This window comes from Chiloscyllium plagiosum, chromosome 1 (genome assembly GCF_004010195.1).
Source record: "Chiloscyllium plagiosum isolate BGI_BamShark_2017 chromosome 1, ASM401019v2, whole genome shotgun sequence".
NCBI classification, from domain to species: Eukaryota; Metazoa; Chordata; class Chondrichthyes; order Orectolobiformes; family Hemiscylliidae; genus Chiloscyllium; species Chiloscyllium plagiosum.
The window spans coordinates 19,015,586-19,029,055 of NC_057710.1; the positions used below are offsets into that span (position 1 = coordinate 19,015,586).

The window sequence follows — 13,470 nt, forward strand, 5'->3', positions numbered from 1 at the left end:
AGTGGCATTTTTGATAAGGGATAGCATTATAGTTATGCTGAGGGAGGATATTCCTGGAAATACATCCAGGGAGGTTATTTGGGTGGAGCTGAGAAATAAGGAAGGGATGATCATCTTATTGGGATTGTATTATAGACCTCCTAATAGTCAGAGGGAAATTGAGAAACAAATTTGTAAGGAGATCTCAGCTATCTGTAAGAATAATAGGGTGATTATGGTAGGGGATTTTTACTTTCCAAACATAGACTGGGACTGCCATAGTGTTAAGGTTTTGGATGGAGAGGAATTTGTTAAGTGTGTACAAGACAATTTTCTGATTCACTATGTGGATGTACCTACTAGAGAAGGTGCAAAATTTGAGATACTCTTGGGAAATAAGGCAGGGCAGGTGACTGAGGTGTCAGGGCGAGCACTTTGGGGACAGCGACCATAATTCTATTAGATTTAAAATAGTGATGGAAAAGGATAGACCAGGTCTAAAAGTCTAATTTGGAGGAAGGCCAATTTTGACGGTATTAGGCAAGAACTTTCGAAAGCTGCTTGGGCGCAGATGTTCGCAGGTAAAGGGACAGCTGGAAAATGGGAAGCCTTCAGAAATGAGATAATGAGAATCCAGAAAAAGTATATTCCAGTCAGGGTGAACGTAAAGACTGGTAGGGAGAGGGAATGCTGGATGACTAAAGAAATTGAGGGTTTGGTTAAGAACAACAAGGAAGCATATGTAAGGTATAGGCAGGATAGATCAAGTGAATCCTTAGAAGGGTATCAAGGAAGTAGGAGTATACTTAAGAGGGAAATCAGGGGGGCAAAAAGGGGACATGAGATAACCTTGGCAAACAGAATTAAGGAGAATCCAAAGGGTTTTAACAAATACGTTAGGGACAAAAGGGTAACTAGGGAGAAAATAGGACCCCTCAAAGATCAGCAAGACAGACTTTGTGTGGAGCCGCAGAAAATGGGGGGGATACTAAATGAGTATTTTGCATCAGTATTTACTGTGGAAAAGGATATGGAAGATATAGACTGTAGGGAAACAGATGGTGACACCTTGCAAAATGTCCAAATTATAGAGGAGGAAGTGCTGGACGTCTTGAAACGCATAAAGGTGGATAAATCCCCAGGACTTGGTCAGGTGTACCCTAGAACTCCGTAGGAAGCTAGAGAAGTGATTGCTGGGCCTCTTGCTGAGATATTTGTATCATCAATAGTCACAGGTGAGGTGCCGAGGGTTGTTTTTCAGACTGGAGGCCTGTGACCAGTGGAGTGCCACAAGGATCGGTGCTGGGCCCTCTACTTTTTGTCATTTACATAAATGATTTGGATGCGAGCATAAGAGGTACAGTTAGTAAGTTTGCAGATGACACCAAAATTGGAGGTGTAGTGGACAGCGAAGACGGTTACCTCAGATTACAACAGGATCTGGACCAGATGGGCCAATGGGCTGAGAAGTGGCTGATGGAGTTTAATTCAGATAAATGCGAGGTGCTGCATTTTGGGAAAGCAAATCTTAGCAGGACTTATATACTTAATGATAAGGTCCTCGTGAGTGTTGCTGAACAAAGAGACCTTGGAGTGCAGGTTCATAGCTCCTTGAAAGTGGAGTTGTAGGTAGATAGGATAGTGAAGAAGGCGTTTGGTTTGCTTTCTTTTATTGGTCAGAATATTGAGTACAGGAGTTGGGAGGTCATTTTGCAGCTGTACAAGATATTGGTGGCCACTGTTGGAATATTGTGTGCAATTCTGGTCTCCTTCCTATCAGAAAGATGTTGTGTAACTTGAAAGGGTTCAGAAAGATTTACAAGGATGTTGCCAGGGTTGGCGGATTTGAGTTATAGGGAGAGGTTGAACAGACTGGGGCTGTTTACCCTGGAACGTCGGAGGCTGAGGGGTGACTTTATAGAAGATTACAAAATTATAGGGTAAATAGACAAAGTCTTTTCCCTGGGGTGGGGGAGTCCAGAACTAGAGGGCATCGGTTTAGGGTGAGAGGGAAAAGATATAAAAAAGAGACCTACGGGGCAACCTTTTCATACAGAGGGTGGTAAATGTATGGAATTATCTGCCAGAGGAAGTGGTGGAGGCTGGTACAATTGCAACATTTAAGAGGCATTTGGATGGGTATATGAATAGGAAGGGTTTGGAGGGGTATGGGCCGGGTGCTGGCAGGTAGAAATCGATTGGGCTGGAATATCTGGTTGGCATGGACAGGTTGGACCGAAGAGTCTGTTTCCATGACTCTCTGACTCAAGGTGGGGGTATCCAAAACTCGAGGACATAGGTTTGGGTTGAGCTGGCAAAGATTTAAAGAGACCTAAGGGGCCACTTTTTCACACAGAGGGCATTGTGTGTATGGAATGAACTGCCAGAGGAAGTGGTGGGTGCTGGCACAATTACAATATTTAAAAGGTATCTGGATGGGTATATGAATAGAAAGAGTTCAGAGGAACATGGGCTGTAAATGGGACTCTGATTTAGGATATCTGATCAGAAGAAGGAGTTGGACCGAATGGTCTGTTTCCATGTTGTATAACTTTATGACTTTATAGATTAATGAATCTTTAACAAAACTCAGCATTTCCCAATTCCCCGATATTCCAGGATAAAAACAGAAAAGACAAAGCAAAAATTACTGAGTACAAATCTGCAGGAATGGCAGAATTTAAGGAAATGCACTTGTCTCTCTTGGAGAAAGCTGACAGCTGGTTCATTATGTTTGGTGTGATTGGCATAAAAATCAGGTGCTGGGGATGATTTTACGCTTGGAACAAGAATTATGAATGGGAATTCACAATGGCACATTTAGAATTCCAAGCTTGGATTATATTCACATTTGGATTGCCTTTGGCTATCAGGAATAATAGAGTATTCTGCAGGTCCTCTGCTTTTCATGCAGGCCCTTTTGGAATATTTCGGCTTTTGTTTGCATTTAAGTTTCCAGCGGTGTTTTAAGACAGCGGGAGCTATGTTCTTTATTTTGCAAACAGGAGCATTTGTCTGGTAAAAGAAAAATAGCTTTCTGCATTTGTTTCTAAAACGCATGATTTGGTTTCAAGACACCTGCTGTCATTCAGGCTGTGAAAGACAATCAGAACGGTATTATCTATCCAGTCCTATAATTTTCATACTGATAGCTTTTTGTTTGAGATGTCTTGCATCTGTGAATGCGTAGCAGCTAAGACAATGTTTCCAGCAGCATCTTTTCTTACCTGTGGGCAGAGGCTATCGATCTGTGTTGCCGCCATGCGAACCAACTTCACGCCTTCCTCATTATTTGAGATGGAGCATGCCAAGTTTGCGACCTATAATTTAGATACAAATGAGAAACTGCATTACCACGTTTGACACTTTCCTGATGTGCATCATCTGTGGGGAAATCAAGCAGAAGTCAAAAGGGCCATTATTTACATTATAAATTGACAAGTCTAAGATTCGTCTTCATCTGAGCAACGAACAGCCTCGTGTTTGGTTGATAATAGCTGAAAAATGTGATCACTTTGTTCAGCAATATTGGTTTATTTTAAGCATGTTCCAACATCTGCAGAACTTAAACATTGCACAAAAGAGATTGAAGTCAAAGTTTTTCTTTTGCACTCATTAGGATTGACACACAAGTCAAACTTCGAAAGGGAAGATCAATTTATACAGCCTGAGAAGACGATGCAGATTAATTTTCTCATAGTGGCATTGAGATATAGCAAGATTTGTTAACTGATTAAAGTTAGATCAAATAGGTGACTTTAGTTGGTCAGAACAATGCCATGGGGAATGAAGCAGGGTGGGAGAATCTTCATAACATTTTCCTCAATTAAAAGGTGCAATTGAAGGACAAATTCCTTTTGTCTACAAAGAACAGAGGGCTCTCTGTAAATATATGTAACTTCTAACAATATATGAATTAATTACACTTTGAATGCCGACCAATAGATTGTCTGCAATGGGCAACATGCAGAACATGCCCAACCTGCACAACCTGTGGTCTTCTGGGGAGTCTGGGCAGACTGGGTGACGGCTTTGCAGAATATCTATGTTCTGTCCATAAAAATGATGCCAAGATTCCAGTTGGCTGTCACTTCAACACACTACTGTGTTCCCTGGCCAACATCTCTGTCTCAGACCTGTTGCAGTGCTCCAGCAAAGCTCAGCACAAGCTGGGAGAACAACATTTCATTTTCCACTTGGGGATTCTGCAGTTTCAGGACTGAAAATCAAATTCAATAATTTCAGGGCCTGAACACTTCCTTCATATCCATCCTCACACACTGGGCATTGTCATGAACATAGGCTGCTTTCAACACAGCCAGTCAATTTTCACCCTCTAATTGTCCCTGTAATCAGCTTTTCTTCTTCCCCAGCATACTATCAACTGTCCCTTTATCTGTCTAACCTACTTTCTCTCTCTCTCTCTCTCTGGGCTCTTTCTCCACCTACCTTCTCATTCCTTTAAAACTCCCTCCCACCTCATTGCATGTTAGCAGCATAAATACCCATATTTTTAAGCTTATATCAGTTCTGAAGGAGGGTCACCAGACTTGAAATATTAACTCTGCTTCCTCTCCATAGAAGCTGTCAGAGCTGGCTTTAGTCTCAACAAGCTTGTAAATCTTAGAACATCATGTCCAACATTAAATGTGAATTTGCTGTTGGACAACATAGACCAAATAATCATGACTGTGCTCAGAATTACACTGACAACAAATTAAAAATAGTCTGCCACATGCATTGTGTGATTAAAAGTTTTAATGTCATGCATTTTTTAGAAATATTTATTCTCCCAAGTTCTGCCATTTTACTGACATCCTTACTAACATCTAGGGGCTACTGCCAAATTGGGAGAGCTATCTCACAGACTAGACCACAGCCTGACATAGTCATCATCATGGAATTAAACCTCACAGACAATGTCCAGACACCACCATCACCATCTATGGCTGTGTCCTGTCACATTGGCAGGACAGAACCAGTAGAGATGGTGGCACAGTGGTAAACAGTCAGGAGGGATTGGTCAGGGAGTCCTCAACCTCGACTCTGACCCCATGAAGTCTCATGGCTTCAGGATAAATATAGACAAGGAAACCTCCTCCAATTATTACATGCCATTCTCCATCAGCTGATGAATTAATACTCCTCCATGTTGAACAGTAAGGGTGCAAAATTTACGCTGTGTGAGGGATTTCAATGTCCACCATCAAGAGTGGCTTAGCCACTATTGGTCAAGCTAGTTGAGTCTGAAGGGACAACACTGCTGAACTGGGCTTACAGCAGGTACTGAAGAAACTAACAAGAGGGGAAGACACACTTGACCTCATCCTTATCAAAACGCTAGCTGCAAGTACATATCAATAATAGTGACCACTGCATAAACCTTGTGGACACCAAGTCCGGCCTTCACATTGAAAATACCCTCCATCGTTTTGTGTAGCACTATCACTGCGCTCAATGGAACAGACTTTGAACAAATCTACAACTCAAGATCAGCCTTCCATGAGGCCCAGTGGGCTATTAACATTTTACGGAGAAATTGAGGTCTGCAGATGCTGGAGATCAGAGCTGAAAATGTGTTGCTGGAAAAGCGCAGCAGGTCAGGCAGCATCCAGGGAACAGGAGAATCGACATTTCGGGCATAAGCCCTTCATTTCCTGAAGAAGGGCTTATGCCCGAAACATCGATTCTCCTGTTCCCTGGATGCTGCCTGACCTGCTGCGCTTTTCCAGCAACACATTTTCAGCTATTAACATTTTACACCAACACAATCTGCAACATATGGCCCAGCATATCTCCCACTTGACAATTACCATTCATCCAGTGGATTAATCCTGGTTCAATGAAGAGTACAGGAGGGCATGCCAAGAGCAGCGTCAGATATACCTAATAATATGGTGTCAACCTGGTGAAGGTACCAAACAAGACTACTTGCATACCAAACAGCATAAGCAACAAGTGATAGATGGAGTTATGCCATGCCACAACCAATGGATTAGATCTTAGCTCTGCAATTCCATATATCCAGTCGTGAATCGTGGTGGATAATGAAACACCTCACTGAAGGCGTGGCTCCACAAATATCCCCATCCTCAACAATGGAAAAGACCAAAACAGCTGTGCGAAAGTGTGGATGATCCACCTCAGCCTCCTTCAGTGGTCGCCAGCATTACAGATACCAGTCTTCGACCAATTTGATTCACTCGATATATCAAGAAATGGTTGGAGGCATTGGATACTGCAAAGGCTGTGGGCCCTTGTGACAACATTCCAGCAATCGTACACAAGATTTGTGCGCCAGAACTTGCCACTCCCCTAGCCGAGCTGTTTCAATACAGTTACAGAGCTGAAATCTACCTGACAATGTAAAAATAAATGCCCAGCTATGTCCTGGACACAAAAAGCAAGACAAATCCAACTTGGCCAATTTCCACCTGATCAGTCTATTCTCATTCAACAGTAAAGAAACGGAAGGTGTGCTCAATAGTGCTATCAAGGAACACCTTCTGAACAATAACTTCTCATTGACCCACAATTAGGGTTCTGCAAGAGCCATTGAGCTCCTGACCTCAATCCATTGGTGGAAACATGGATAAAATTGGGGAATTCTAGAGCTGAATCGAGAGTGACAGCCCTTGACAGCAAGGTCACATTTCAACAATTATAGCATCAAGGAGTATTAGCAAAACTGGAATGAAAAGGTTCAGAGAAGATTTACAAAGATGTTGCCAAGGTTGGAGGGTTTGAGCTATGGGGAGACGCTGGGGCTATTTTCCCTGGAGGCTGAGGGGTGACCTTACAAAGGTTTATAAAATCATGAAAGGCATGTGTAGGGTGAGTAGCTAAGGTCTATTCCCCAAAATAGGCGAATCCAAAACCAGAGGGCATAGGTTTAAGGTGAGAGGGGAAAAATTTAACAAAGGACCTAAGGCACAACGTTTTCACACACCGAGTGGTGCATGTATGGAATGAGCTCCTAGAGAAAGTGGTGGAGGATGGCATAATTACAACATCTGAAAGGCACTGGATGGGTTAATAAATAGGATGGATTTAGAGAGATATAGGCCAAATACTGGCAAATGGGACTAGCTTAAATTGGGATACCTGTTTGGCATGGACAAATTGGACCAAAAGTCTGTTTCCATGTTGTCCATCTCTATGACTCTATAACTCCATAATAGGTATCAGAGGGCAGACTATCCACTGATTGGAGTTATACCTGGCACATAGCAAGATGGCCATAGAAGTCAGTCATCTCAGCTCCAGGACGTCTCTGTTGGAGTTCTTCAGGGTAGTGTCCTAGGACCTGCTTTATCAATGATCTTCCCTCCATCACAAGGTCAGAGGTGGGGATGTTCACTGATGATTGCACAGTGTTCAGTATCATTTCTAACTACTCAGACACTGGAGCAGTTTATGTTCAAATGCCATTAAGATCAAGACAATATCCATGCTGACAAGTAGCAAGTAACATTCACACCACATAAGTACCATCTCCAATAAGAGACAATCCTTGACACTGTCCCTTGACATTCAATGGTCCCAACACTGAAGTCCTCATTATCAACATCCTGAAGTTACCGCTGACAAGACACTTAACTGGACTCACCACATAAATATCGTAGCTACAAGAGCAGGTCAGATGCTCGACATACTGTTATTAGATTAGATTAGATTAGATTACTTACAGTGTGGAAACAGGCCCTTCGGCCCAACAAGTCCACACCAACCCGCCGAAGCGCAACCCACCCATACCCCTACATTTACCCCTTACTTAACACTACGGGCAATTTAGCATGGCCAATTCACCTGACCTGCACATCTTTGGACTGTGGGAGGAAACCGGAGCACCCGGAGGAAACCCACGCAGACACGGGGAGAATGTGCAAACTCCACACAGTCAGTCGCCTGAGGCGGGTATTGAACCCGGGTATCTGGCGCTGTGAGGCAGCAGTGCTAACCACTGTGCCACCATGCCGCCCACAAAGTTGAAGGCGTGTACTGTACCTTTAAAACAGAGTTTTGCACTGAGAGCTTGCTGGCACCTGTCATGTGACTGACTGACAGTGTACTGGAAAATTGAAAATATGTAACATTTGGCTGTGAAACAAATGACTGAGTTTTGGTTGCTATGTTTTGACAACAGTTCAAATTTAACCAACCAATTTAAAATATGCCCCAAGAAACTAAAACCAAATTGAGTTTGAATTTATTGTTTTTTGCCAACATCGAACCAATGAGACGATCTGGTGTTTGGGGGTATAAAGAAGCTGGTATTTTGAGAGATAGCTAGAGAGAGCGACCAATTACCACCATCAGAGTAACTGCCAGCAAAACATTCTCTGTTAAAGGTACCTTTTTCATATGAAACATCTTTACAGCAAAAGACCGAAGACAATCCAGAGAGATCCGAAGCCAGAGGAAGAGGGACATTGGAGATGACTGCTGCTGTCTGGTTTTGAAAAGTAAGTTGATGTAATTTTAATATGGGGGTGATTATTGGATCAGTATATTGTGATAGAGTAGAAGGTAGATAACAAACCTTTAACAGAAAGGAGGTTTATGCTTGTAAATAGTTGTTATTTAATGTTCACTTTTAGAGTTAAAGAATAAAATTGATATTTTTGTCTTATATAGTGGAATTTGGGAAGTTCCTTGTCACTTGTAATTTAACAGATTACGCGATGAGGTGAGCTTTTCTGTGTGTTTGATTTAATTAGCAGAAGTGTTTACCGCCATGTCGTAACAATACTATGACAAGTAACTCACCTCCTGACTCCCCAAAGCTTTCCTAATATCCACACAAGTCAGAACTGTGATGGATACATCACCACTTGTGTTGATGGATGCAGTTCCAACAACATTCAAGAAGCTTGACACCATTCAGGACAATGCAGCATGCTTGATTGGCACCACATCGACAAGCATCCACTCCCTCCACCACCAATGCTCAGTAGCAGCAGTGTACTATCTACAAAATGCGGTGCAGAACAAAGATCCTTAGACGCCATCTTCCAAACTTCCAATCTTCCAAACTCATACTCACTTCCATATAGAAGGATGAGGGCATCAAATACAGGTACATAGGAACACCATCACCTGCAAGTTTTCCTCCACGCCACTCACCATCCTGACTTGGAAATATATCTCCATTCCTTCATCGTCGCTGGGTCAGCATCCTGGAATTTCCTCCCTAAGGGCATTGTGGGTAAACCCATAGCACATGGACTGCAGTGGTTCAAGGTGGCAGCTAACCACCACCTTCTCAAAGGCAACAAGGGATGGGCAATAAGAACGGGATAGACAATAAATGCTGGCCAGCCTATGATGCCCACGTCCCACAAATAAAGATAAAAAAACCTTGTTGAAATGCATCACAGAATGTGGTGCTGAAATAAACAGATGAAAAATGTTGTGAGTTCTATGTTTGGCCTATAAATGATCTGTTTACAGTAGGCAGCAATTAGAACTCCAAATCCTCTGTCTGTGATGGGGAAAAAAAGTTTACCAGCGATTCCATTCCAGACTATTACCCACTATCTCCTCTGCGAAAATACATTTCTATGGTCATAGAATCACAGAGAAATACAGTATGGAAATGGACCCTTTGATCCAACTTCTCCATGCTGATCAGATTTCCTAAATAATCGAATCCCATTTGCTAGCAATTGGTCCATATCCCTCTAAACTCTCCCTATTCACATACCCATCCAGATGTCTTTTAAATGTTGTAATTGTACCAGCCTCCACCACTTCTCTGGCAGCTCATTCCATACATGCGCCACCCTTTGCATGAAAAAGTTGCCCCTTAGGTCTCTTTTAAATTTTTCCCTTCACCCTAAACTGACGTCCTTTAGTCCTGGACTCCCCAACCAGAGAAAAGACCTTATTTGTTTACCCTATCCATGTTCCTCATGATTTTATAAACCTCTACAAGGTCACCCCTCAGCTTCTGATGATCCAGGGAAAATAGTCCCAACCTAGTCAGCCTCTCCATATAGCTCAAATCCTCCAATCCTGGCAATAGTCTTGTAAATATTTTATGGATTCTTTCAAGTTTCTCAATGTTATTCGGACAGGAGGGAGACCAGAATTGCACACAATATTCCAAAAGTGGTCTAACCAATGTCCTGTACAGCTGCAACATGATCTCCCAACTCCTATACTCAATGCTCTGACCAATAAAGGCAAGCGTACCAAACGCCTTCGTCCACATTCCTGATGAAGGGCTTTTGCCCTAAATGTCAATTCTCCTGTTCCACAGATGCTGCCTGCCCTGCTGTGCTTTTCAAGCAGCACACTCTCAACTCTGATCTCCACCATCTGCAGTCCTCACTTTCCCCTTCACTATTCTGTCTACCTGTCACTCCACTTTCGAGGAATGATGAACCTGATAAAGTCCCACCTTGATTTACCTTAGGAGGATGATCCCATGCTTTCCTTCCCACAAATGTTGAGATCGAGGCCTTGAATTTAACGATGCCCATCCATGCAGAACCAAATTTGGATGGCAGGGGAATGAGAATGTTAATGTAGAGTGCGGTCCTTTTTAAAGATGTAGTTTTGCAAAATTGATATACAATTTAAACTTGAATCCAGCACAGCCAAGCCTGCTGAGATCAGGAACCAAAGTGAGAAGCAAATACAAACTTGCTATTGATTTTAATTTGATTTTTATCTGGGCCTCGACTTTTTGGAAATCTTCCCTAGTTCTTATACGGAAGTCTTGGGCCATCCCACACAGCCATTCAATATTGATCATTCTTCCTCCTGTCTCAGCAGGTGCCTTTGACAGCAGGATGCTAGTAGTTTAGCAGTCAGTACTGACAGTCTCCTGCTACTCAAGACAGGCAGGACCCTCACTCATCTGAGTTCCCACTGGGGAGCAAAGGTCAAGATTTACTGGTCAAGACATGCATGTTATGAATAGTTGTTTGGATGAGTTATCACAGGATTCATGGAATGTGGGCATCACTTGTTTAGCCAATTATTGCCCATCCCTAATTGCTCAGAAGGAAGTTAAGAGTCAACCGCATTGGTGGAGTCACATGGAGGCCACATCAGGAAAGCATGGTAGTTTCCTTCCCGAAAGGACATTAGTACACCAGATAGACTTTTCCTGACAATCAACAATGGATTCTTGGTCAACTTCAGACTATTAATTCCATATTTTTAAATGAATTAAAATTCCACTCTGCCATGATGGGATTTGAACCTGGGTCTCTGGGTTAACAGTCCAGCAGAAATACCATTAGGCCATCACCTCCCCTTTTAACGCAGCAAGGAAGAGAGATGAAGCAAGGAAGAGAGGAATAAACAGAAACAAAAATTCCATCAGCAGAAATTCCTTTATGGTTTTGCCACCCATGGTTAAACTGAGGTAGGAGAACATCCAACATTACCAGCAGAATGTTGGAGCTGGAGACTTGCATTCTGAGGAGCTGAAGAAATTGCCAAGGACAAAAAAAAGGATGGGAATTCCCATGATTACAATGAGAGTTAGGGATAGAAGCAGGTGATGCTATGCAGGTGATAACAAGTGGCCAGGAGAATGTAAGGCTTTAAACTGGGTGAGAATTTGGGAGTCATACATTTAATAAATGTTGCTTCAGATATTCAATTGAGATACTCAAGCTGGAGTTGGTTAGATTTCACCATCTCATCAAGTAATGAATCAATTAGCTTTGAACTGTTATCAATAAATTGATTTCTGTCTTGTGAACATAAAGATGTTCAGCAATTATTTGATGGTGGGAGGGGGAGAGAAAGTAAACATTCTGTAGTCTGAGATCTCTACGTTATTTTGTATTGCGCCAACAAGCTCATTTTAATATATTAATAATCGATGCATTTACAAATTGCATTTTTCAAAAAGTATAAAATGGGAGGGAATTTGGTACTCATGAGGAGGGAATGACATTCTGACCCACTGTATGTCCAATATACAGTAAAGCTCCAAGCAGGTTACTTCTGTGCACTCCCAGGTAGCACAGCAGGTATTGTGTACTGAGGGCAAGAGGTTTGTATCATGATTATTAATTCAAAAATAAAAGCCCCAAATGCTGCAGAACACTCATTCAGACCTGGAAGCATCTGTTCACAGTTCATGGTCTGTTATTTTTTTAGACAGTAACACAGAAAACACATTGTACAAAATTTTGCAGTAAAAATATCACATTGGCCCGGACAGCTGGGCATGTTCGTGCTCATTTACATCACTCCGTGACTCCAGGCTCCATGATTTCCTCACTTGGCCAAGAAACATTCCTCACCTTGAGATAAACAGTCTTCATTTCAAGAAAACAACTGATTAATTTCTGATGTTTTCTCATGAGTATCTCACTGGGACATCTTTGATCCTTTCTCTGTATATATATTTTTCTCTCATAAATCTACATAGATCCCAGGACTTGCTTGACAGATCTGTACGGTGTTTTTGCTACTCAATTCACACTTCTCTGTTCACTGACTGAAGTGCTGGTGGAGGCGATGTGCCAACTGGTTTATCATGTGCAAATCACGTTTTGTTGCCTCTTTTGTCTTAGTGCCTTGTTGATATGGCAGCTGATCAGGAAAACAGTGCTGGCAGCAAAACAGCAGGGAAGTTTACTTCCCAACCTGTGTATGAAAACTGTTAGATGAATTTCTGGAGCAGGGACAGGATTTGAGGAGGTGCAGTAATATGACTCATGAATGTTTTATCAAGCCAAACCCAATATCTTATTCAAAGGCTATATTCTCAGGAACACACACTGTGAAATCAAGGACATGGGTCTGGATCTGGAGTGTATTCAGATTGAATATGTACACCCCAATGGATGTGTTTTGGGTTGGGTGGACAGGTAACATAATCTGGGTGGCTAACCCATAAATCTTTCACCAACCCCTGAACTCCCCCCATAATACAGAAGGTTAGTAGACACTGGAATCTGCAAACTGCTATCGTAAACACCCAGAAGGGAAAGAAAAATCCAAACTTGCAAATGAGACATACTGATTTAACTGACTATGTATAGTTCATAATAAAGGTGCTGCCATATCCAGCACATTCAATTTGAAGCATTATTGTGTTCTTCTTTACTGGTTTTCCCTCTGGGTAAATAAAGATCAATTGAGCTGGGTAATAGCTCAGTTCATCTTGATACAGTTGGCATGAGCAGGCCTGCCAAATGGCACTCCTATCCTTTCACAGAAGTTTTTAAAATGCCATAGAGACAGGATGAGTACAATCTTCATGGGATGCTCTTTGGAGGCAGCCTCTGAAGTAAAACACTCCTGGATGTTCTCCCCCCACCTGCTCTGTAAAACCCACCGTGGACAAAACCCCCTCCCCCACTTCCGAAACAAGCATTCAAAACCCTCTGTGACTCAACAACTCTGTCTAGTGTACTCCAGGATCCATTGGACCTGTTCGTTGGGGCCAGATTGTAGCACCATTAGTGAGCTCATGGCATTTTTAGTACTGCTGGAGTTGCCAATTGATAAAATTGG

At 42.3% G+C, this 13,470-nt stretch overlaps 1 protein-coding gene across 1 annotated transcript in view; it reads right to left on the minus strand.

Moving 5' to 3' along the window:
- The window catches only part of ctnna2 (catenin (cadherin-associated protein), alpha 2), a 1,205,477-nt gene that overhangs the window by 294,714 nt on the left and 897,293 nt on the right, over positions 1–13,470 (minus strand). Inside the window, exon 10 of the mRNA XM_043699324.1 lies at positions 3,207–3,299. Within this exon, the coding sequence (XP_043555259.1) occupies positions 3,207–3,299 (93 nt within the window). The remainder of the gene's footprint in view (positions 1–3,206; positions 3,300–13,470) is intronic.